At 40.2% G+C, this 26,797-nt stretch overlaps 1 protein-coding gene across 2 annotated transcripts in view; it reads left to right on the forward strand.

The window, feature by feature from the left end:
• The window catches only part of NIPAL2 (NIPA like domain containing 2), a 79,096-nt gene that overhangs the window by 44,538 nt on the left and 7,761 nt on the right, over nt 1-26,797 (forward strand). For both annotated transcript variants that reach the window (XM_061123689.1, XM_061123690.1), the window contains exons 5-8: nt 4,663-4,784; nt 16,342-16,438; nt 21,966-22,101; nt 24,034-24,122. In XM_061123689.1, coding sequence (XP_060979672.1) covers nt 4,663-4,784; nt 16,342-16,438; nt 21,966-22,101; nt 24,034-24,122 — 444 coding nt within the window. The remainder of the gene's footprint in view (nt 1-4,662; nt 4,785-16,341; nt 16,439-21,965; nt 22,102-24,033; nt 24,123-26,797) is intronic.

Raw genomic sequence — 26,797 nt, forward strand, 5'->3', positions numbered from 1 at the left:
GCTTGCACAGGTGAGGAGCTCAGCAGGTTGTAGATGCCGGTGAACAGACACCTCAGAGGGAGCCTGCCTATAGGCTGTTTTCCCTTCCTCCATCTTTGTATATCAGCCTCCATCCACAAGCATCTATAGGAAACTTCTGCAGCAGAGCTTCAGTAGCCTCTTGTAACAGAGGCTGTATTCTCACAGCTGGATCCAGTTAAATGTCAGGCATTTCTCAGAGTATAAAATATTCCTCCAAACACTACTTCAGGATGATATAAATGGTCAAATATGTTTAGAAAATATTACAACCATATCCTCCCCAAGGAGATTCACAATGAACGCTAACACATTCTGGCTCTCAGGGGTCTTCCAGTAAAATAGCGATTTAAATTTGTTTAACTCACCTCTTTCCAAATAGACTTGAGTTGAAACTTTTTTTGGTGGTGTGTCCATCTTATGAAACTGGGTTCTAGGGAACACCAGTTTGGAGACGCTTTTCTCAAGAAACTCAAGGGCCAGTCGGGGCCTTCAGGAACCGCTGCCAGACGGAGTCCATTCCTTCTCTCCCCTGTGGAGATGTTTCATCCAGCCTCATGTTGTGCTCAGTACAACTCCTGGAGTGCCACTCACTGAGACTATAACGTGAATGACAGACTTGTGTAATCCATTTGTCAGCCCTGGTCCATTATGCATACAAGAGGCAGAAGAGTATAATCATTAAGAACAGGTTATCTAGGGACTTCCCTGGTGGTCCAGTGGTTAAGATTCCACACTCCCAATGCAGGGGGCCCGGGTTTGATCCCTGGTCAGGGAACTAGATCCCACATGCCACAATTAAGACCCAGCACAACGAGTAGATAAATAAATGTATATATATGTGTGTGTATATATGTATATATATAAAAAGAGTAAGTTACCTAGGTTCCAGTTCAAGCTCTTCACTCAGCCCAGACAAGATAATTATTCTGTCTGTGACTCAGTTTTCTCATATGTCAAATACGGCTAGTAATAGTTTAATAGTATCCAATGTTATATATTATACAATATACATATACTGTATGTTAGTGTAGTAACATGCAGTATAGTTATTTTTGAAGGCTTTTTATAAGAAATATTAGTTGTGTTTGTATAAAGCATTTAGATTATGCTAAGTATTAGCTATTGCTATTATAGTTCTTATTATCATCACATTTCTGTGTGATGGTGATCATAATGTAACTCTCATGTCTGCCACAATTGTCTATGAAATCTATAGCTTTGAGCACATTGCTTAAAAAGAATGATTACCTTCCCTTGGCATATGCCCTCCCAGTACACCTAGTCCATCTACTCCAAAGAGCAGGTATGAGCTTGTTTCCCTGTTTTGTACATATGACAAGTTTATAGGAAGAGATTTTATTAATACTTGTATCAAAGCTGAATCTGAAATGCCCACCAGATCATTGTAGATTTTTATATGACTTCAGTTGTATTTGATGAGAAAATGTATTTGGTGCAGGTCTGGGCATAAGGGTGGCAGATGAGCACACATCCCTGTATCATGGGTCGTATCCAGCATCCCGTGGATGACGACCACCTGCCGCTGACTCACTGCTGCCTGACCGCTCCGCCGTTGGTCCCCACCGATGGTCAGCTCTCAGTGCTTTCTGTACCAGTTCCCTGAGGTTAGGGCTTCCCTGGTGGCTCAGACGGTAAAGCATCTGCCTGCAGTATGGGAGACCTGGATTCGATCCCTGGGTCAGGAAGATCGCCTGGAGAAGGAAATGGCAACCCACTCCAGTATTCTTGCCTGGGAAATCCCATGGACAGAGGAGCCTAGTGGGCTACAGTCTATGGGGTCACAAAGAGTCAGACACGATTTAGCGACTAAACAACAACAACAACGTGATGTTTCATGCCACTTTTAGGAAAAGGTGGGATATAAAAATATTTTGCAGAGATTTATTGAAGCAACTGCTGGTGGCTGTCTGCAGCACTTTCAAACACTTATGAAAAATGTGCACATGACTCATGAAGGAGACAGTATATCACATAGGAAAATAAAAATGACACCAAAGAAACAAACAAATTAGAGCAGTTATCCAGAACTGCCTTTGTAAATGTAGGACATTGCTGAAGTTAAAATTATTAGCAAGAAAGAACGTGTGACCGCCTGAGCTGCCATAGAGTTACTCACTAGACTCAAAGTGATGTGAGGTTCACATGAGATAATATGTGTGAAAAATTACTTTGAAAGGTACTCGCAAAACCATCAATTGTTGCATTTGTTTTTAACACGCTTTGGAAGGCGGTGAGGATCTGCACTGGTGGAAATGGGCACAGGCCGAATTGGAAATAACACTGCCTCCATGAATGGAACACTCTGCAGACTCTGCAAGAATGAGGCTGCTCGACATATAATGATGTGAAACGTTTTCCGAGATGTTCTTGGAGTAGAAAAAGATGATTCTGTTAAGTAGGAAAAAAGCAAGATACAGAAAAGTGTGTATAATATGCTAACATCATTCTGTGTAAAAAAAAATCAAAACGCATGCACTCTCACCCACGCCTACCTAAAGCATCTTTGGGAAGAAAATCTCAAGAGACAGCAGCAGTAGCTCACTTTGAGGAGGGGACCTCGTGGGCCACAAGGATGTGAGAAAGAATTTCCTTTCACTGATCCCTCTTGTATGGCTTTTCAGTTTTTTACTGTACGCATGTGTTATCCATTCAAAACTAAAATTTCAAGGTCTTCCCTGCTGGCGCAGCGGTAAAGAATCCACCTGCCAATGCAGGAGACACAGGTTCGATCCCTGATGTGGGAAGATCCCACATGCCATGCCGCAACTATTGAGCCCGTGCTCTAGAGCCTGGGAGCCTCAACTACTGAAGCCCGTGTGCCCCAGGGCCCCTGCTCCTGCATAAGAGAGGTCACCACAGTGAGAAGCCCATGCATTGCAACTAAAGAGTAGCCCTCACTTGCCTCGACTAAAGAAAAGCCCACGCAGCAATGAAGACCCAACACAGCCAAAGATAAATAAATAAAAACCAAATTCTTGAAAAACAAAATTTGATGCTAGATAGATAAGATAAAGAAACAATTGGCAGAGGAACTCAATATAAATAAGAGATTTGGGTTTCACAAGAATAGGTTGGAAGTCTCTTGAGATTTTGAAATTGTATTTCAATGCATTTATTCTGCCTTACTAAGTTTAGAAAGCTGGGTTTTTAAAATATCCCTTCTTCCTAGGAATGTAATATTGAACAATTATCTTATAAGATCTTTGGTTTCTTTTTTTTTTTTTTTGGTCAAAGAAAGGACAGACCTGACCAATAATTTTGCCCAAATTCTTATATATGGTTTTTATTATATGCTTAATAATGTATATTGTTTTCTTTTTTAAAATTATCATTAGAAAATAGCTTTTAAAATTGTGTGTATAATTTCTGTCTTCACAAAGTAGTACTGAATAAATTGTTACATTAGAGTAAGCTTATTTTATAGCTCCTATACTATACCATGAATAGCTGTTGTCTAGCTTGTATAAAAAGTCAAATGGATTCTCAGAAACTAGAGTTCAAAACTCTAAATCATTAGGTTGAGAACAATAGGAAATTGATGTCTTCAAATTATGAGATTGTATAGACAAACCAAATTGTTTCAGGTTGGAGTATGTGCTGGTTGTAAATTATATACACAACAATGCTGACCTCAGTGGTGAAACAGGTTGAATTATGTTTTCAAGTTGTGCTCCCCAAAAAATGCTACATAAATCAGTTTTTCTCAGGCTGATAATTACTAATAAATAAGCAGTTTCCAGTGTTATTTAGAAAGCCAAGTCTGCTTCTCTGTGGCCACTTCTCCCCCACATTTTCCGTTCCTCCATTATTATAAGTAATGTTAAAGTGATGACAGTAACACATTCCTACATAGGTTTATTATGTGATATTTTACCGAGCTATCCCTGGAATTCTAGATTTTAAATTAGATCAAGTCAATCTGACTCAGGGTCAGCATTCGCTTTGTTATTTCTCCTAAAAGGACTCCCAAAACTGACAATGATTATGGTATTCATTTACCAGAGTTTCAAAGTGTAAAATACCCAAGTATGTGTGTATAAAGGGTCCAAGGTGAGTAAATGCAGAGTGGACCATCAGGTGATGTATTTCTCTACTCTCTGGGCCCTGCCATCTAGATGTAGGTGGATCTAGATTCATCATGCACTTCCTGGTCCACATGGAAACAAACAGCCAGGTTGGATGTGTTTCTACATCTCCATACGCACGTGTTCTGATCGTCCCCATCTCTGGGGAAACCTTCTCTGTAGAGGTCAGGATTCATCTTGAACAACAGAAAAAAATCAGAAGTTATGTGCTACCCCATCCATCCTGTGGCCCTTATCTTATCCCCTTCTAAAGGTAATGTTGTTGGGTAAATGCGTGATGTTCTTGGGATGGTTTGATGGATTGTATTTTCATAGGCATCCCTTGGAGAAGGGAAAGGCTACCCACTCCAGTATTCTGGCCTGGAGAATTCCATGGACTATAGTCCGTGGGGTCGCAAAGAGTCGGACACGAATGAGCGACGTTCATGACTGTCATGACTTTTCTAAGTAATGCTCAGTGTATAGGAAATGTTTACATAAACAAAAAGGCTTGAATGGCCCTTTTTCAACATGGTTTGTCTTTTCAATTTAAAAGGTATGACGTTGGCATTGGCAGGAACATATCTATTGGTGAACTTTGCTCCAAATATAACTCAGGCTATCTCCGCAAGAACAGTACAGTATTACTTTGTTGGCTGGCAGTTCATGATCTACATGGTAAGAATTCTAAAAATTTTTCTATCCTAGAAGCAATATTGTCTAGACCACTGGTACATGGAAATGTTGGAGAACTAGTATAATCTTTTCTTCTCAGTGTTAATAACTCATTAAAATGTAAATATATTTGACCAGTATTTGAAACACTAAATCAACAATAGAAGTATCCCTGTTCCCTGGGTATTCTGTCCTTGGGGATAACTTATCACTGGAACAGTTTCCACAATTTAATGGAATTTAATCCAGCAAATTCCAGAGTCACGTATTTTAGGACAACTCAAAAACAAAAAAAAAAGCCTCTCTTCCCAAGTCAAAGGAAAGTACCTGAAGACATATCTTACTTCACTGAATTTTATTTAAGGTAGGTATTCTCTTCAAAAAAGCACTCATAGAGACCCATGCAATAGCCTGTCTGAAGAGAAATAAGGCAATACTGAGAGATGGGGAAAAGAAAAAACAGAATGAGCTGATGTAGAAATTGGAAGCCACTAATTGGGACTTCTTTTTTTAATTTGATGCAATGACTATGTCTGTTGGGTGTTAAGAGAGAATGTGATTGAAATAGTTGGCATATAACTTGTTATAGAAGTCAGTTTAGATTGGAAATTAAGAATATTCTAGAAAAGGCAGGCAGGCAGAAGAAAAATGGGGTTGTCTAGATGAGCATTTAACCAAGAACTAAACTGGTAAAATAGTTGTGAATTCAATAAAAAGAATCAAGGCACACAGAGTCATACATTTTTAGGGTTAGAAGTGACCTCAAAAAGCTATCGGGCCCAGTGCTCTGCCTTTAAAGCAGGTTCGGTTCAGTTCCGTTCAGTCTCTCAGTTGTGTCCGACTCTTTGCAACCCCATGGACTGCAGCATGCCAGGCCTCGCTGTCCATCACCAACTCCTGGAGTTTACCCAAACTCATGTCCATTGAGTCAGTGATGCCATCCAACCATCTTATCCTCTGTCATCCGCTTCTCCTCCTGCCCTCAATCTTTCCAAGCCTCAGGGTCTTTTCAAATGAGTCAGCTCTTTGCATCAGGTGGCCAAAGTATTGGAGTTTCAGCTTCAACGTCAGTCCTTCCAATGAACCCTCAGGACTGATCTGCTTTAGGATGGCCTAGTTGGATCTCCTTGCAGTCCAAGGGACTCTCAAGAGTCTTCTCCAACACCACAGTTCAAAAGCATCAATTCTTCGGTGCTCAGTTTTCTTTATAGTCCAACTCTCACGTCCATATGTGACCACTGGAAAAACCATAGCCTTGACTAGACGGACCTTTGTTGGCAAAGTAATGTCTCTGCTTTTTAATATGCTGTCTAGGTTGGTCATAACTTTCCTTCCAAGGAGTAAGCATCTTTTAATTTCATGGCTGCAGTCACCATCTGCAGTGATTTTGGAGCCCAAAAAAATAAAGTCAGCCATTATTTCCACTGTTTCCCCATCTATTTGCCATGAGGTGATGGGACCAGATGCCATGATCTTAGTTTTCTGAATGTTGAGTTTTAAGCCAACTTTTTCACTCTCATCTTTCACTTTCATCCAGAGGCTCTTTAGTTCTTGTTTGCTTTCTGCCATAAGGGTGGTGTCATCTGCATATCTGAGGTTATTGATATTTCTCCCGGCAATCTTGATTCCAGTTTGGGCTTCTTCCAGCCCAGCGTTTCTCATGATGTACTCTGCATATAATTTGAATAAGCAGGGTGACAGTATACAGCCTTGATGTACTTCTTTTCCTATTTGGAACCAGTGTGTTGTTCCATGTCCAGTTCTGTTTCTTCCTGACCTGCATACAGATTTCTCAAGAGGCGGGTCAGGTGGTCTGGTATGCCCATCTTTTTCAGAATTTTCCACAGTTTATTGTGATCCACACAGTCAAAGGCTTTGACATAGTCAAATAAAGCAGAAATAGATGTTTTTCTGGAACTCTCTTGCTTTATCAGTGATCCAGCGGACATTGGCAATTTGATTTCTGGTTCCTCTGCCTTTTCTAAAACCAGCTTGAACACCTGGAAGTTCACGGTTCACATGTTGCTGAAGCCTGACTTGGAGAATTTTGAGCATTACTTTACTAGCGTGTGAGATGAGTGCAGTTCTGTGGTAGTTTGAGCATTCTTTGGTATTGCCTTTGTAAAATAGTTTAATCCTGCTTTATACCTATTATTTAAACCTGGTGTTTGCAGGGACATGGTCTCAGTCTCTGCTCTCAGTGTGACTCAGGATGTTACAGCAGGAACCTTACAGTATTACACTATTGTGTGGCCATTCCTAGTCAGGTGACCAGAAGCCTGTCTATCTTACCATCTCTGATATATAATTCTAACCACTGGGGCACAAGTGTTTACCGGGCTTTTCTGTTTATATCTCCCACTCCTCCTGTCTCTTACTCAACAAAAACCTGTTTTAAAAAAAATTCCTCATACACTACACACCCTTTAATAAACTAACCTATTTCCCCCCTAAACACCACCGAAAATGTATTCCCCTCCACTCCCTCAGCTCCCAGTCACTCCTCACTCATCATAATGTACTAGATCCCTCCCCAAGAACTGCCAGATGGAGGTGCTGCCTTGGTCCTGATTCTTCTTGCCTCTTGTGCGGCATTTTCTGACAGCCCACTCTCTTCTCCTGGCATCGCTCCCATCCCAGCTTCTTCAGTTTGTTTTCCCTGTGTCTCTTCGTCCTGTCTGATCAGTCCATCCCAGGCTCTCGGGGGGCACCCCCTCCTCTTCTGCATCCATGCTGCACAACTCTTCCAGTGTTTTCTGGACTGATCTCATTGCCTACTCCACCACCATCGTTCTTTAGAAAGACTTTCAGATCCAGACTTGGATGTCCTTCCCAGATCTCTCCTGACCCCAAAGCTGTGTTTTCATCTGTCCACTTATTACCACCGACTCAATGAGTTTGAGCAAATTCCAGGAGAGAGTGAAGGACAGGGAGGCCTGGTGCAAGGGGGTCTCAAAGGGTCAGACATGACTGAGGGACTGAACAAAATAGCAGCGACTTACTCCTTATTCCTGCTTGGCTATCCCATAGAGTCCGCAGGACTAACATCTCAGAAACTGAACTCAAGGTCTCCTCCCCTAAACTCCCTCCTCTCTTAAATCGGAAAGTTCCCTTTAACCTCATCCTCCAACAAACTTCAGGAGTGGGCTTTCTGATTCAGAGTAGGCTTCCTCAGGTCTGTCGTACTTTGTCCCCCACCCCCCCCCCTTTTATCTTCCTACTTGTCCACTGTACCCAATCCTTTAACTATTAAAGCTTTCATCAATCAAATCTAAGTACTAGAAGGACTCTTTGAGCATTCCGTGATAGTCTAGACTTGAAGTCCTACCAACACATTATTATTCTTTGCCTACAGGCAAAACAAATTCTTCATCCGGTAGGAAAAGGGTCACAGAGTCTGCAACCAGAAAATTAAAAGCCTGCACTGAATCCTTCGGAGATTAAAGATGCATCAAGACTTATTTCCTGGAATACACAGCATTGTTTGATAATGATGTATTTTATATTGTTTTAATACCAGAGAAAACATTTTAAAAGAAAAAAACTACTTTTTTAAGCTTTCTAATTCCATAAAAATGTACGCTGAAATAATTGCATTTTTCTATTTTCCAAAGGTAAATCTTAAGTTAATTTATTCACAAATTCATCCAACTAATTTAGTCACCTAGTATATAGAGGAGAATTCTTGAAGCAGGAATTTTACAATCCATATTCCTGTAAAACAATGAAAGAATATTTGAAAATAAATGTCACCAAAAATGCAGATAATTCCAGATATTTATAAGACAGCATAAAATGAAACTTTAATAGAGTCACATTTGAATAACACTTTTGGCATTAGACTCTTAGGGGAATAGATCTATATTATCTTAGTTTATCTCAGTTTGGAATTTAATCCATTATGTGTTACATCTCTAAAGAAGTTATCAATTGTATACTAAGATCTTGACTTGAAGTTTAGTTTTAAGTCTGTTAACATGTACATAATTAATATTTAATCCTTCATTGTGCCAGGTTCTGTACTTTTTCTGCAAACTGTGATTGCAGAGATCATAATTATAGTAACTAAGGCAATTCTTTGAAGAATCGTTCATCTGTTTTTATATTGCATATTATTTATGCAATATTTGTATTATATCTTGTATTTGTATATTATACCAAGTATAAAATACAGCACATGAACTGCCTTTTGAGACTGATCAAATAAGCAGTAAAATGAATAGAAATATTTTAAAGTCTAAATAAATTTTACATATCTCAAAAGGGGATTATAAAGTCATATTATAGACTAACTAAGAGCATCTCCTTTTATCATGTGTTTAGCTGTCTCAGGTCAATATCCATCTTCCCTTTAAGAATTACATGAAGTGGAAGCCTCAGAAACAAGGCCCAACCTCTGAGCTGGGACTCTTTGGGGAAGGAAGAGGATTTGAGAAGCTTGGTGTCTACTAGTCAGAGAGGAATGAAGTGTCCTTTGCTCATCCACTAAAACATACTTTCCCACCTGGTGCTTGCCAAAAAGCAAAAAACAATCAGGTTTTCAAGGTCAAACTAGCTTGGAGAGATGCTGTGAAACATACCTGGCCCCCTGAGAAATTCATCATTTCCGTTAGCATGTTAAAAACTAGAAGTCCTTTAGGGAAGAGTTAGGCCTAACCTTGTTAATCCTGCCCTGCCCCGGCTTATTTGACCACGAGGCCCTTTTCTCGAAGGGCCTTTTGTTGAACAGCAACTATGAATACCTCGGCAGAACCCACAGGAGGGGCTGTGGCTGAGTCTCAGTTACTCTATGTTCTTTGGCAGGCTTGATTGTGGCTGGGTTTTTTTTTTTTTTTTTTTGCACACCCAGATTTCCCCACAGGCTATTCTCCTTCACAAAATAATCTGCATGGTGCTCATTTTCTCTCCACCAGAAAAAAAATTAAATAAGCAGAAGCAGGGGCCCAGCCTGCCATTCGGTGTGATTTTCTACCCCAAAGCCCACTATTAAGTCAGCCTTTCTGGCAAAAGCTGCTTCAACACCCACCAGCAGGTGTTAAAACCTGAAAGGATAAAACTCTGTTTCTGTAAGTCCTCTGTGTCTGGTGTGTGAGGCTCATCTGCTTGGTTGTCTGAATGGAAGTAGCGCTCACAGGTCTGCACTCAGACCCACTTCTGCAGCCGAGGTCAGCAACCTCACTGAGCAGGTTGAGCCCTGTGCCCGCGCCAACCACATTCTCTCCTTCACCCGAGCAGCAATCCTAGACATTGGCAGATGGGGAAACCGAAGTAGAGCGGTTCAGTAGCTTGTCTGAGGTCACATAAATACTAAGTGAAAGAGCCAGAATTCAAAACCAGGTGGACCACTTCTGGGGTACATGCTCCAATTCATTTCCCCACCCACCTCTCCACACAGAATTGATACAGGCTGACCTCCAAGCATCAGATCTTGGTCCAGACGTGGCTTTAGAGAGAATCTTTGCAGTGCCCATTTCTTTTGGACAAGGACACTATATCAAAAGCTACACTTTCAGAGAGAACTTGACGAGAGAAGATGAGATGACTGCAGGCTCGGAGTTTGGTACTGGGAGTGGGGTTTCCAGTGGTAAAACTTTGTTTATCTCTCTTGTCACATCATCCCACGGACTGCCAGTGCTCTTTTTGCCACCGACAACGAAGTGATTGTTATTGTTGTTGTTTAGTCATTAAGTTGTGTCTGACTTTTTGTGACCCCATGGATTGCAGCACACCAGACTCCTCTGTCCTTCACTATCCTCCCGGAGTTTGCTCAAATTCATATCCGCTCAGTCGGTGATGTTAGCTAACCACCTCATCCTCTGGCGAAAACAGGGTGAGGAGTGCCTTTAAATTCAATTAGAGAATGAACCCAGAAAACCCAGAATCAATTCAGAAAACTCATCCTGAAGATTTTGTTCCTCTGGAAAGACTTCAAGTACCCAAACCTGAATTCGTTTCCTATTTTTCCTATAACCAACTGTCGCACACTTAGTGGCTTAAAACAACGCGATTTTATTTTCTTAACAGTTTTGAAAATCAGAGATTCAACATGGGTCTCATGGACTAAAATCAAGATATTGGCAGAGCTGTGTTCCTTGCTAGCGCCCCTGGGGGAGAATCTGTTTCCTTGCCTTTTCCAACTTCTAGAGGCGGCCAGCATTCCTTGACTTGGGTCTTTCTCATGTTACATCTCTCTCTGACCACAGCTGGGAAGGTTCTCTGCTTTTAAGGACCCTTGTGACTACACTGGGCCCACTTGGACAATCCAGGATAATCTCTGCATCTCAAGGTCCATAGCCTTAATCGTGTCCGGGAAGCCCCTTTGCTGTGGAAAGTAACACACACACAAGTTCCAGGGACTAGGACGTGGACATCTTGAGGTGGGGTAGGGCATTATCCTGCCTACCAGAGGAAACCCCTCTGAGCCTTGGTTTCCTTACCTGTAAAATGAGGATAATAATAGCACCCACCTCCTGAGACAGTTGTGAGAATTAAATGAATTAGTACAAGTCAAGCGTGTGGAGAGCGTGCAACCTGTGCTGTTGTTACTTCTGGCCTCTGAGATAGCAGTCAGCAAAGCTGCTGCTTCTGGGTTGCAGCAACCTGCAGAAGTCACAGCTTCTTTAATACTGAATTTTTGCTCAGAGAGGAGGGAAAATGTTACTAGGAAAAAAATTAACATTAACTCACGCGGCTTGGATATCTTACTCCTGGGAGTTCTGTGATCTCTTGCCACAGGACAGAACCCATGGCAAATAACAGTCATTCTGTGAATAACAGAAACTCATATTTTATTGATCTGAAATCATAGAGATGAAGTTTGCAAAAAAAGTCACATATGATTTTTTAAACTGACAGCTACCACCATCCCCCGCAAAAAAAATAATTGGTGTGCTAACAGGTTGAGCTAACATGCTCTGTGCCTTGGTGCAGGAATGGCTTCCTTCCTCCAGCCACAAATACCGCGATCTCAAAGGCTGCTGGGAACTGTCTGTTATCACATCACATGAGAAATGGACTCCTCTGGTTGAGGGGAGACCAAGCTGAGAGGGATGTTTCGGTTTTGATGGCAGTTTTGGGAAGGTGAAGAGATAGGAATTGAACAGGTTTTGTAGCACAACCTGATTAAATTAAAGGTCTGGCAAATAAGTCCTATAAGAAAAAGTTAAAATAATTGGTTTCATTTGCCAGGAAAAGACAAGACTAAAGGATGAGTTAATCTTCCGTATTAGATGAAAAGGTTTTAAATGAGGAAGATATGGTTCTGCTGCTTTCCATACCCACAGAGGATTAAAGGGAGAAACAAAGCAATGGGTGAAACCTTGAGTTGGAACAGGAGACACTTGTGTTTATTTAGAAAAGGCTCCATGAGTAAAATGCAATCCTGAAAGTAGTGAAATCCCCAACTCGCGTCATTTTTAAGGGAAAAAACAAAAACAAAACTAGTGCTGATATTTTTACTTGTCCAATGTAAACATTCAAATTTATAATTTCAGTCCAGAGATACTGTCTCTCTGGGAGAAAGAAAAGAGCTTTGCTTCAGCTATCTTGTTGATCAGTCACTAAGTCATATCTGACTCTCTGTGACCTCATGGACTGCAGCATACCAGGTTTCCCTGTCTCTCACTATCTCCCTGAGTTTGCTCAAATTGTGTCAGTGATGCCATCCAACCATCTCATCATCTGTCACCCCCTTCTCCTCCTGCTCTCAATCTTTCTCAGCATCAGGGTCTTTTCCAATGAGTCCGCTCTTCGCTTCAGGTGGCCAAACTATTGGAGCTTCAACATCAATCCTTCTAATAAATATTCAAGATTGATTTCCTTTAGGATGGACTGGTTTGATCTCCTTGTTGTCCAAGGGACTCCCAAGAGTCTTCTCCAACACCACAGTTCAAAAGGATAAATTCTTCGGTGCTCAGCCTTCTTTATGATCTGACTCTCACACTTGTACATGACTACTGGAAAAACCATAGCTTTGACTATAAGCAGCTTTGTCGGCAAAGTGATGTCTCTTCTTTTTAATATGCTGTCTAGTTTTGTCATAGCCTTCCTTCCAAGGAGCAGTCACCATTCATAGTGACTTTGGAGCCCAAGAAAATAAAAATCTATCACTGTTTCCACTTTTTCCCCATCTATTTGCCATGAAGTGATGGGACAGGATGCCATGATCTTAGCTTTTTGAATGTTGAGTTTTAAGCCAGTTTTTTCACTCTCTTCTGTCACCTTCCTCAAGAGGCTATTTAGTTCCCTTCACTTTCTCCCATTAGAGTGGTGTCATCTGCATATCTGAGGTTGTTGATATTTCTCCTGGCAGTCTTCATTACAGCTTGTGATTCACCCAGCCTGGCATCTCGCATGATGTACTCTGCATATAAGTTAAATAAGCAGGGTGACAATATACAGCCTTGATGAACTTCATTCCCAATTTTGAACCAGTCCATTTTTCCATGTCTGGTTCTAACTATTACTTCTTGATGTACATACAGGTTTCTTAGAAGACAGGTAAGGTGGTCTGGTAGCCCTATCTCTTTAAGAATTTTCCACAGTTTGTTGTGATCCACACAGTCAAAGGCTTTGGCATAGTCAGTGAAGGTAGATGTTTTTCTGGAATTCCCTTGCTTTCTTTATGACCCAATAGATGATGGCAGCTTAATTTCGGGTTCCTCTGCCTTTTCTCAGTCCAACTTGTACATCTGGAAGTTCCTGATTCACTTACTGCTGAAACTTAGCTTGAAGGATTTTGATCATTACCTTGCTAGCATGTGAAATGAGTGCATTTGTATGGTAGTTTGAACATTCTTTGGCATTGGCCTTCTTTGGGATTAGAATGAAAACTGACCTTTTCCAGTCCTGTGGTCACTGCTGAGTTTTCCAAATTTCCTGACATATTGAGCACAGCAGTTTAACAGCATCATCTTTTAGGAATAGTTCAGCTATTAGGAATAGTTATTTACTATTTAGGAATAGTTCAGCTGGAATTCCATCACCTCCACTAGCTTTGTTCATAGTAATGCTTCCTAAGGTCCACTTGATTTCACGCTCGCTCCAGAATGTCTGGCTCTAGGTCATCATGACTATCAGGGTCATTAAGATCTTTCTTGTGTAGTTCTGTGTACTTTTGCCCCCTCTTCTTAATCTCTTTTGCTTCTGTTAGGTCTTTGCCATTTCTGTCTTTTATTGTGCCCATCTTTGCATGAAATGTTCCTTTGGTATCTCTAATTTTCTTGAAGAGATCTCTAGTCCTTCCCATTCTATTGTTTTCCTCTATTTCTTTGCATTGTTCACTTAAGAAGGCTTTCTTATCTCTCCTTGCTATTCTCTGGAACTCTGCATTCAGTTGGGTATATCTCTCCATTTCTCCTTTGCCTTTCACTTCTCTTCTTTTCTCAGGTGTTTGTAAGGTCTTCTCAGACAACTTTTGGGTTATCTTAAGGACCTCAAAAAAGAAAAAAAATACTAAAAAATAAAATTGAGAGTTCAAAATTACACTAGTTTTCTTAAAAGAAGGAAAATTTTAGACATTCAGTCAGTTAATACTTATTGAATACTCAGTTTATTAGACATTAGGTCTGTTCTTTTGCAAACTGTTGATAATAAATTTGATATGTAATTAACTCATTAATTCCAAAAATACTTACTGAGTGACGGAGTGCCAGGCACTGGAGGAAGAAAAGGTTCCTGTTCTTACAGAGCTGATGTGCTGGTGGAGACAGACAAGAAATACATAAACACGTGGACAGGTCCTGGTTAAGACAGTCTACAGTTGCCACCTGCAGTAGAGGTTGTGATAGAATGACCAGGTGACTCTGTTAGAACAGAGGGATCTAGGAAGACCTCTCCAAGGGGCTGAGTGACTAGGAGTCATTGTGCAAACAAAAGCTCAGGGAAAGCGCATTCCAGGCTGGGCAGACTGTCAGTGCAAAGGCCCAAAGGCAGGAGCAGCCTGAGAGCCACAAAGAGCCGAAGTGGGGTGGTGGGGAAGCCGTTGTAGCTGCTGCAGGTGGACCATCCATGAGCCAGCCATACACCATGATGAGGCCCCAGGAGTCTTAAGCAAAGGAATGACTAGGTCTAATTTATATTTTTACTACATGTATCATCCTGGATGAATCTTATAATACACAGTGGAAAAAAAGCAAATGAGTGAAGGCAAGTATATGACTCCACTTGTATAAAGAACAAATGTGCAAAAATAAATGGTATCGTTTGGGAATACATAGAAACATAATTTAAAAAAAAAAGAACGGTAAACACAAAATTCAATGTAGTGGTTCCTGGGGAGGTCACAGAAGGAGGGGAGAGCAAATGGGAAGGGAAGACTTCATACAGATTGATGGGTTCTAGTTCTCAGATTGGGTAGAGGGCACAGTGATATTTGTCATAATACTGTAAATACCTAATGTGTATATCATGCAAGTAATGAGTCTCTATGAATGAAATAGTTCATTATCCAAATTGCATTTGTAAATGACTCCTCTTGTTGCTCAATGGCTGGATGATTACGAGACAGGAGTCAAGTCAGAGACAAAGTAGAAGCTGTTGCAGTAGTCAGAGAGGGTGGGGGGAAGGGAGGGAAAGAGAAGACTTCAGCTTGTGCAACAGGACACCTCCTGAGGCGGTGGGGGCCCAGGAGGAACAGGCAGAGAAGCTAGGCAATCGTGAATTAAGTGTTGGCCAAACCAGAGAAGAAAATGTGTATTGAGTCCTGGTTTCCATACTATCAGCTACCCCTTGGGCATAAGTAAAGTATTACAGATAGTGGTGTATTATTTTTATAACAAGAGTCAAGCTGTGTTTCCAGGGTCTTCCCTGGTGGTCCAGTGACTGAGACTCTGCGCTTAGTGCAGGGGGCCGAGTTCAATCCCTGGTCAGGGATCTAGACTCCACTTGCTGCAATGAAAGATCCAGCATGCTGCAACTAAGACCCCACATAGCCAAATAAATAAATTAAATATATTTTTTAAAAAAACAACTTGTTTCTAGAACCACAAAAAAAAAAAAAATAGTCTTCTAAATATGGTACCATTGATTCTTTATTTTTGTTATCACTGGAATGAGCCATAACAATTCAACCTTGTTGATGGAGATGAGGAAAAAAAAGAGTTAAGTGTTGGGACTTCTCTGGCAGTCCAGTGGTTAAGAGGCCACACTTCTACTGCACGGTGTACAGGTTCCATCCCTAGTCAGGGAACTAAGATCCTACATGCCCCATGGTACAGCCCCTCCCCCTCATAAAGAGTTAAGTGTCGCCCGTATTCATATGATATGGCTGTTGAGCGTGCACTTGGGAATGTCTGGTCGACAACTGGGTGATGAGACTGGAGTTGCAGGGAGAACCGGAGATCTAGAGCCAGGTGTCATTGCCCTGGAGGTGGTGGTAGAACTCAGTCTGGGTGGCTGAGGCTCCTTATGTTGTTCTCATAGATTTAGAATTGTCCTTGGGAACTCTAGTCACCCTCAACCCTCATATGATAATCGTTGCAAAATCAAAAAGAGAAGTGTGGCATTCTGAAGACTTTGTGTAGAGTAATTTAAACTTTACTCTTCCTATTTCCCTTTCTAGATTTTAGAAATATTAATTTTCTGCATTCTCCTGTATTTCCATAAAAGAAAAGGAATGAAACACATTGGGATTCTGCTAACCCTGGTGGCACTCCTAGGTAAGGATGTTTTATTTTCTAATTCTCTAATCTAGCCATGCTAAGTCATAAAGGACTTTAAAGGAGAAATATTTGAGCATTCTGTTCTTTCTCATTGTTTCTACTTTTCAATTCTGATCTATAGAAAGAAACTCAGTTATGCCAATTATACTTTGCATGTCCATTGCTACAATGGATATGTGCTTATTTTTTTAATATATTTAAGCAATTTTACTTCTTGATAATTTTCTTTGCTCTCTGACAATTTGAGGGGTTTTTTTTGCAGTAAATAATTAAAGAAACAACTGAATCAACCCAGTTGAAACTTTTCTATCAGAAATGAACTATCAAAGCCTATCCTGTTTACATTTTTTAAGAAAATTGTAAAACATGGCTAATATGAAACACAAATGTGCGCAGTATGATTTTCTTTTTTTGTTATTTATTTATTTTTGGCTGCGTCAGGCATTAGTTGAGGCATGCGGGATTTTTCATTGTGTTATGCAGGCTCAGAACATGCGGGTTGTCTAGCTGATGCCTGTGAGTTCAGCGGCTGAGGCACACGGGCTTAGTTGCCCCACAGCATGTAGGATCTTAGTTCCCCAACCGGGGAATCGAACCCATGTCCCCTGCATCGGAAGGCAGATTCTTAACCACTGGACCACCAGGCAAGTCAGTGATTTTCTTAAATACAGCATTTCTCTCACTCATTTACCTACCCATTTCCTTTTTTCCAGATATACATTATAAGATTTGAAAACTGATGCCTACATAAGCCCTCTCTATATTTTAAAACCTAGTTTCTTTCCCTACTCCTCCATCTCTGTCTCTCTGTCTGTCTCTATGTCTCTTTCTCTCATATATATATCAACTGTAGGAGATCTCACTAATCATTTGGGAAATTCCCTTTTTAAAGATTTTTTATTTATAATCCGCCCTTTGCTTCTTCTTTGCCAATAAGATGACGCATCCATCCTGTGTTGTTTGCTCTGACTTTGAATTGGAAGATTTGCATTTGTGGTAGTTACTTATAGAAACAAATTTACTCTAGAACACATTCAAGTATGCAGTTGATCAAAAGAACAGAAAAAAAACTTTGTTTTCTTCCAAATTACCAGACAGGGAGAGCAAAAGCAAACTGAGAAGATGTACATTACCCAGAAAATATTGAAAATAAAGGGAATTTTTCATTTTCTTGAAAACACAAAGATAACAGAATTAAGACCATACATAACAGCTTTGATCATAAAGATAAATGGGCTAAGTTTACCGAGTGAAAAAGAAAGATTTCCAAATTGGACTTCAGAAAAATTCCCCTATTGATTTTGAAAAAGATTCTAAAATTGGATTCAGCCTGTTTGCTCTGGTTCAGCTCCATAAGGATTATTGAAATAGCATCCTTTCTGATTGGCCCTTGCTGGTTGTGAAATATTTTGACTTCATATATAATTTCATCTAAAGCAAGGTAACTCAGATTGAAAGTAAAAGAAAGCAGACGGTTGTGAATTTACCACGTAAGTTAAAATCAAGGCAGAAGCGTTCACTGCAGCGGAGGATCCTGGCGGCGCCCCTCTTGGTGCGTGTCTGCTCAGTCGCGTCTGACCGTTTGCGACCTCGTGGACTGTAGCCCGCCAGGCTCCTCTGTCCATGGGATTCTCCAGGCAAGGATACTGGAGTGGGTTGCCATGTCTTCCTCTAGGGGATCTTCCCGACCCAGGGATCAAATCCACGTCTCCTTAATTGCAGGAGGGTTCTTTACCCTCTGAGCTGCCTGGGAAGCCCAATCTGGGTAGAACTGGAACTTAGAAGAGGAGGTCCTAGGGGACAGGGGCCTTCAGTAGATGGGGCAGCAGCTATTTCAGAAATACATTAACAGAAATATAAGTAGAATATTGCTCTTAGCTCATGGAAATAAGTAGACAGAAAAATATGTAAAATTGGAGAAACTGAATGCTTAATTTTGATCTGGCAGTTCTATTGTTGAACTCTAAATCCAGAAAACAGAGAATACACCTTCTTTCAAGTGCCTGTGTAACATTTACAAAAGCTGATCTTATAATCGGCCACAAAGAAATTTTTGATAAGTTCCAGGAAGTTGACATAGTACAGACCACATTTTCAGATCACAGTGAGAGAAAAGCCGAAAATAATAACAAAAATAGAAACCAGTGAAGCCATACCACCTGGGAATGTTAAACACTACACTTAAAACTGCAGCTGGGCTGAAGCAGAAATCTCAATTTCATCACAACATTTATTTCTTAAATTATTAGGAAAACAATATTAAAACCTACAGTTTATGACTAATGCTGTATTCAGAAGGAAATTCATTGCTTTAAATGTAAGTCAGTTAAGCACTCAACTCAAGAAGTCAGGGGAGGGCTTTCCTGGTGGCCCAGTGGTTTGGAATTCTCCTTGCAAAGCAGGGGGTGCTAGTTCAATCCCTGGTCGAGGAAGATTCCCCCATGTCGTGGGGCAACTAAACCCGTGAACCACAACTATTAAGCCCATGCTAGAGGAAGTCACAACCACTGACGCCCGCGTGCCTAGAGCCCATGCTCTACAAGAGAAGCCACTGCAGTATGATGCAACTACAAAGTAGCCTCCACTGGCCACAACCAGAGGAAGCGCAGCGAAGACCCAGCGCACCCGATAATTAAGTAAACAAGTTAGTAAGAAGTCAAGGAGAAAGCACTGAAATAAAGCTGAGGACAGCAGAAAAGATCAGTTAGTAAAGGTAAAGGCAAAAGTTAACGAAACAGAAAACAGGGAAGCAGCGGACAGGTAAACAAGCCCAAGAGTCAGTTCTGGTGAAGAACCAGGAGTAAACTGAGAAGGCTGACTTTCAAACATGGGTCAGTATAATGCTGGGCGAAAAATGGAACTGTTACAATGATAAAAGTGACACACATCTACTGTTGAGAATCAAGAAAACAGAGAAAGATACCAAGAAAATATAAAATGTTTTTATGTAAAACATGAAAATCCATGTAGTTGAGCACTGCAGCATGACATGATGGAAGTGAGTCTGGTCCTCTGTAGAAGATAGTTTGCCAATAGATTTCAGAAGAACAGTAATTGTGGTCTTTTAAGTGTTTTTCTACAGATACCGGAAGAATGATATACAAAGATTTGTATTCAAGGATATTCATCACAGCTTCATTTTTAATACCAAAAAAAAAAAAAAAGGATACAATCTAAATATCCAAGAACATGGAATTACCAACATAAAGTATACATTTGTACAAAGGCCTACTCTCCAGCCAATAAAAATCATGTTTTAGAAGAATACTTACTGGCTTAGAAAATACTTACTGGCAATGGAAAACAAGTTCCTAAGTAATGTATATTGTATGATTCACATGTTATGATATATTTGTGCTTAGCAATAGAAAAATAACTATAAGTCTCAAATGTTAAAAACGATTTGAGGATGACCGTTGAGATGGCAGGTGACTTTTATTTTTCTTTCTAGACTTCTCTGTATTTTCCAATTTTTTTTTGAATGAGCATGTACACTTTTATAGTTTGAAAAAATGAGTTTAAAGTTTATTCATAATCCCAGTGCTTAGAGATAACTACTTATAGTATCTTGATTTAGTTTCTTCTGTTTTTTTTTTTCTGTGCATATGTAGGTACTTTCTATTTTTATATCTACAGCATTAAAATGATACTGCATTATAATTCAGTATTCCCACCCATCCTCATTAACCATGCTCCCCAGCCAACCTCCTCTCTCATTTAGAACTCAACACCAGCCTAGAAATAACTTAGAGAGTTACAATAAACAGTGATTAATCAGGTGGTGATGGTGCATGCTTTGAAAATATAATGATTAACTCTAGCAACTGATAGTTGGTTTCACTAAAGAATTCTAGTTTTGTTTTTGTTTTGTATTTAAGTATAATTTAACATCAGATGGTGATTTACTAAGGTGGCCTTTACTGTTCTGAAGTTCTGAGGGGAAGGAACAGTGTGTTCAGCTCTTTCTCAGTTAATGATCCATTTGGGAAACGTGGCTCTTTGGACCACTAGCCCCTCACCACATCACGGTCTAGTTTCAAGCCAAGTGTTTAAGAGGAAATCTAGATCCCTCAAGAGCTAACCTTATAAACTAAAACCATTAAGTGGCATACATGTCTATAGATATTGTAAATTTCTGGACTAGCTAAAGTATGACTATTTTCATAATCTATAGAAAATGTGGAAAGTGATTGGGTCGAAAACATTTAAGATGAAGACGGTCCCAGCGGTAAGGGCCTCTTTATTTAGGTAGAGGGTTTATTTTTAGAATTTATCACCTGGTCTCTTCTGTTAATTAGGACTTTTAACAGAGAGAAAATGCCTGATTTGGAAGTATGCCCTGGTACCCTTCAAGTCAAAGTATATTTTTAGTTTTTGGAAAATTGGGCTTTTTCTAGTTGGCTGCCACCTGTTATTTTAAACACTGTACACACAGACACTCAGACACACACACACACACACACACACACACACTTTTCAAGAGCTAAAAGGAATAAAGCTCAGATATATTATGACCAAGTAGATCAAAGGTAGTATTTCTTCATCACATTGCCTTTGACTTACAGATATTTGATATCAGGTAAAAATTATTTTTCAACTTTCTGTGGGTTTCAGCTAAATTATAGAATTATATGCAACAGTAATTTCAAGGGACCTAAGAAAAAAAGAGAACACTGTCTTCTTCCTGCAGAAAAACTATGTTTCCAGAAAATGCTTCCTTGCTATCATATTGACAGAACCTTATCAAGTCACTTTTTCTTTATTGATATTTGGAACCTATGGTCTCATAGACATAGGTTTCTCTTCAACATAGAAAATAGACATTGCTTATAGAAATCTTAGACTTCTGGTTAACTCTGAGAAATGAATACTCAGCTCTGTGCTGTACTGTGTCTGTCTTTGTCAAAAAATATTTTTAGTGAAACTTCTAAGCCTTTACTAACAAAAAGGCTCAACAAGCATTGTTTTACAGTAGAATACAATGCAACATTGTAAAGCAATTATCTTCCAGTTAAAAAATTAAGAGAAACTTTAATAAAAGGGCTCATGTGTAGACTTTAGTACAACTCTTAATAAACTCACTGAGGGAGTTGCTTTTCACTTTCCAGTCTTCTCATCTATTTGGCTTTAAGTCTTTTCAGTATAGTTTAGTGGTTATTTTCCCATTAACGTCACATGGGCAGTCTGCCTTTTCTTATCTCCTCCCCTCATTGTTTTTTCTCCTTTCTATCTACTAGTAATTATAACCTCCGCAGCATCCTTTCAACAGTGAGAGCTGGAAAATAAGCATCTTGCTCCAAAGATAAGAAGCACGTTGATTTAAGCAAATGGAAAGCCCAGCAGAGCTTGAGCAATAAGGCTACTGCTTGGCCTGCGTCTCATTCCTCCCTACACCTCTCACAGCAGTCTTCATTCTTAAAGCATACCAGGAGTATTTACTACTCTACCGTATAAATTTAAGATATTTATTTGTAATTCTCTCTCAACTATGAATTTTATTTGTGTTTTGTGTTTTCTTTTTCAGCCTCGGTGACTGTTATTTCCGTAAAAGCTGTCTCAGGCATGATCACTTTTTCTGTGACAGATAAAATGCAACTAACTTATCCCATCTTCTATATCATGTGTATCATCATGATTGCATCTTGTGTTTTCCAAGTCAAGTAAGTTGGCTCCTGCATACTCACTGATCTTTCAACATTCCTGTGCTTCTCTAAGCAGTAATCTGTATTGGCTTGAGATGATAATTAAAATTAGGTGCACCTGATTTCTGAGGATGAGGGGTCTAAGCTTATCCTCAGCCAATATGCCTGGCTTTATCCTTCACATCCAATAATAAGTTTTTGCGAAGCATTGCCTCCACATTTTGTGAGTTCTAAAGTGTGGCCGTAATCCAGCTAAGTGCACTTTGATACTTTCCTGATGCTCTTCTGCTTGTAATTAATATCCATCGTACACAGGTTGTCATTAGCAATAAATCAAAGGGGCAGGTCCACATCGAGGATTTCATTCTAAATATGGAAAATACATGAACCCTTCACCTTCATCTCTTAGCTCATGCTCATTAATTGCCCAGAGATAGACAAAACCAGACGTTTGGCTGGGAGGGAAATCCTTTCTCTAAAACTTTGCATCTTCAGCCAGAATTTTCTTTGCACCCATGGGATTGCAGAATGATCGTTTTATGTTTCTCTTGGGGCCTCACAGTGGCACCATGGAACATTTCTAATTTCTGCTCTTCTCTTCCCTCACCTCCATCGGCTCCAATTACTTCCCCTCCATTTCACATTGTGATTTTGCCTTCAGCTGCTTGATTCTCCTGAGTCTACCCGCTAGGTTTTTTGTTTACTCTAAAGTGCTAGGCAAGTGCGTCAGCCGGGAAATCAGAGCCCAAGCCTCGAAGAGAGTGGTTCCTGCCTTGGGTGCTGGAAGTCAAGTCTAATTGTTACAGGTTTACTATAGACCCTGTTACAAGGAGTGTGTTACCGGAGAAATCCAATGTCCTGTCACTGTTCTGTGTGTCGTAAACAAACTGCTTCTTTCGTTTGTTTATAAGATCAAGCGTGTTTCTAATACTTGCGTCTTGCTATTTTGCTTCATCTCCCTTCTTCTGAATTAGTCAGTACTGTTATAATAGCTTTCAGAATTGAGTGATTAGCATCCTTAACTTGCAACTCTTGCTTCATGAATTCAAAACCCAGATACAACTGGAGGTAAACTACATTCCTGTCTCCCTTGTTTCAATCCCCACACCTTTCACACTAGAACTCTGTGACCGCAGCAGAACTGTGCGGCTGTGGTTCTCAGCCCTGCCTGCCCATTACAATTCTATTACCCGAGGAGGTTTGTTTGTACATGTATGTATATACTTACATGCCTGTATACATGCATATGTGTGTATTCCTGCATGCATGTATACACACACACACACAAAGGAGCACTTGGGTTCTACCCACAAACTTTATCTCCCAGTTGCTCTAGAATAGGACCTAAGCATTAGTGCTGTTTCGAGTGTCCAGGTGATGCCAGTCCGGTGCACTGCTTTGGAAAAGGTCTAGTCCCTGGCAAGGCCACAGCGTGCCGTTATGGGAACCTGAACCGTGCTGGCAACCAGAGTGGGAAGCCAGGCTCCCACATGTGCTCAGCAGCTGGAGGGCTGAGCGTTGTTTTTGAAACCTTAAACATTCCTTTGCTTCTCCATCTTCTCTCTTGGCACGTGGCATGTCAAGGGATAGCTAGACCATTCCCCAGATATGATATTTAACAGATTCTAGGGTCTATCCTAATGAATCAGCCCCAGTGTGATACCGGTCCAGCAGCTTGAATCGCTTCCAACTCAAACTTCTGTGGCCTCCAAAGATGATTAATTGCTTTTCATTGTTACTGTTGTTGGTTTAAACAGACCGTAAAACCTGACATCTGATCTCATACATCAGATGCATATAAGCTGTGACTGCTGATTGGAAATGCCCTTTCACTGCACTTCCTTCCACTTTGTAGTCGCAGCTAAAGAACACGCATTTCTCATTGTTACTGTTAACTTATGGTTGGGCGTCTCATAAAGACAGAGCTTCAGTACGTGTCTTCTGCTCTAGGCTCCTGAATCAAGCCACGAAACTCTACAGCACAGCGACGGTGGTGCCCGTTAACCACATTTTCTTTACCGTCAGTGCCATAATCGCAGGTGAGTTTGGGCTTTCTACATTCTGGTGACTCTACCCCCACAACGAGCGTAAATGAGGTCTCACTCAGAATAATAAGGAAATCAAAGAATCTTTGGTTAGAAGGGATAAATAGCCCAAATCCTCCTAGCCACCCCCCAGTGTCTGAATTTCTTCCATAGCCTCCTCTAGGAGAGGTTATCCTACTTTGCATGAATGTTCCCCAGAGCTCTCTGCCCCCCGGAGGCAGCTCAGTCCCAGTTTGAATCACTCGAATTATTTGGAGAGCTCTAATCATTAGAAGTATTGCCTGGTATTGGGGCTGAAATTAGCCTCCCTGTGAATTCAAGATGCTCATCTTAGTCCTGCTTTCTGGAGTCTTCTCCGTCAGTCCTTCTGATAATCAGAGCAGCGGAAGGGTCCTGCTGTGTCCTGTTTCTGGGTCAGACATCCCCAGTTCCATGACTCTTCTCTCCCTGGCCCTCACTGCCCGAATCAGAGAGTAGGGTCCTAAAGTGATCCAGTGTTGCACAGAAGGCCAGGCAGACAAGAATAGAAACCACTACCTTTGCAGTTATGGCCTCTGTTTTTCTGCTATTGCACTTCTTCTCTTTCTGTGGACAAGAATGTCCATAGAAATGTCTAAATATGTCAGACACAATACTATTACAAAAATATAAGTCTGAAACTTGGTCCAAACAAAAATACAGTAGATTCAGGTATGTCGCTCCTAAGTTTGGTACTGCTATACGCTAGTTCTTTAGCTTATTGGATGTATTTTCTACCTGGTTGTATTAGGACTTCATTTCTCCATGCAAAATTTATGTATTTTGGAGGTAATGTGGGATTATTTTTACCTAATTGATATATCCTTTTTGTTTCATGGCAAGCAGTGTTCCTGCCAGTGGGAAATTTTTAAACGTAATTAACTTATCATCTCCCAAAACTGAACCTTACTTTTAAAAAGAGAAAGGTTATATCTGAAGACATCTAATTTTTTCTTGCATTTTTGACAAAAGAAAGTAACAAAAGACTGTATATTTCTGTGCCCTAGAATTATTGACAAGGGAAGAAAGCAAGGCCAAAAACAGTTAGAGGCATGATATACAGCATAGTAGTTAAAATTACTGTGCTAAAGATGTGTAAAACATACAGTTCCCCTGAAAGTAAAGTTTTATGAGAGGATCAACAGGGCAGAATCTGAATACTTAGCACACCAATGAGTACTTAGCACACACACAATTGATGAGTCAGGGAAGCTAGAACTTCCCAGGAGTGATAACAGTTCATCTGATGTTACTGAAGTATGGAATGGAGGTGAAGCGTCTTGACTTACTTCTCCTCTTTGCCCCATCAAAAAGTATAGCTTAAAATTAAAATGAAATACCATATTTTGTCTGCTAAGTTAGTAAAGCTTTTGTTTTGTTCTTTTTATTGCAATAAGCAGTGCTGACATGACTAAAGTGTTGCAGGCACACTTGTGGAGTCAGGTACCAGGGTACCACCTTCCTAGAACTGAGTTTCATAGTTTTTATCAAGAGCCTTAAAAATGTCTCTTCTTTTTGATCCTGCAACTCAAAAACAAAAAACAACCCAATTAAAAAATGGGCAAAGGACTTGAGACATTTCTTCAGAGATGTCCAACTGGCCGACAAGTACATGGAAAAAATGCTTAACATCCCTAATCATTAGGGAAATTCAAATGGAAACCATAAATCACCACACATCCATTAGGATGGCTACTAGCAAAAACAAAACAAAAACATAAAATAACAAGTGCTGGCAAGCATATGAAGAAATTGGAACCCTTGTGCACTGTTAGTGGGAACGTAACATGGTGTAGCCACTATGGGAAACACTGTGGCAGTTCCTCAAAAAATTAAATATAGAATCACCATGTGATCCGACAAGTCTATTCTGGGTGTATGTCCAAAAGAATTGAAAGCGGGGACTCAAACAGATATTTGTACACCTAGGTTCCTAACAGCATTATTCACAGTAGCCAAATGGCAGAAGTAACCTAAATTGACAAATGAATGGATACAGAAAATGTGCCATATACATACAGAGGAATATTAGTCAATCATTAAAAAGGGACTTTTAAAACATGCTACAACCTGGGTGAACCTTAAGAAGAACATTATCTAACTGAAACAAGCCAGTCATGAAAGGACAAATGCTGTATGATTCCACTTATATGAGGTATCCAGAGTAGTCAAACTTATAGAAATGGAAAGCTGAGTGGTCACTGCCAAGGGCTGGGGGAGGGTGGAAATGGGGATCTGTTTTAATGAGTATAGAGTTTGTTTTACAAGTTAAAAAAGTTTTAAAAATTGGCTGCACTCCAATGTGAATACAGTTGGCCCTCTGTATCCACATTTCTGCATCTATGGATACCACCAATAGTAGATAGACTATATCCCCTTCCCCCCAAATTCCAGAACATTCCAGAAAGCAAAAATTTAATTTGCCAAGTGATGGCAACTATTCACATAGCATTTATATTGTATTAGGTGTTATAAGTAATCTAGAGATGATTTATAATATTTGTGGAGGATGTGTATAAGTTATATGCAAATATTATGCCACTTTATATAAGGGACTTGGGCATCCTCACATTTTAGTATCCACTGAGGGGTCCTCCAATCAAATTCTGTGTATACTGAGTGATGACTGTATACTTAACACAACTGAACTG

Source organism: Dama dama, chromosome 21 (genome assembly GCF_033118175.1).
Source record: "Dama dama isolate Ldn47 chromosome 21, ASM3311817v1, whole genome shotgun sequence".
NCBI lineage: Eukaryota > Metazoa > Chordata > Mammalia > Artiodactyla > Cervidae > Dama > Dama dama.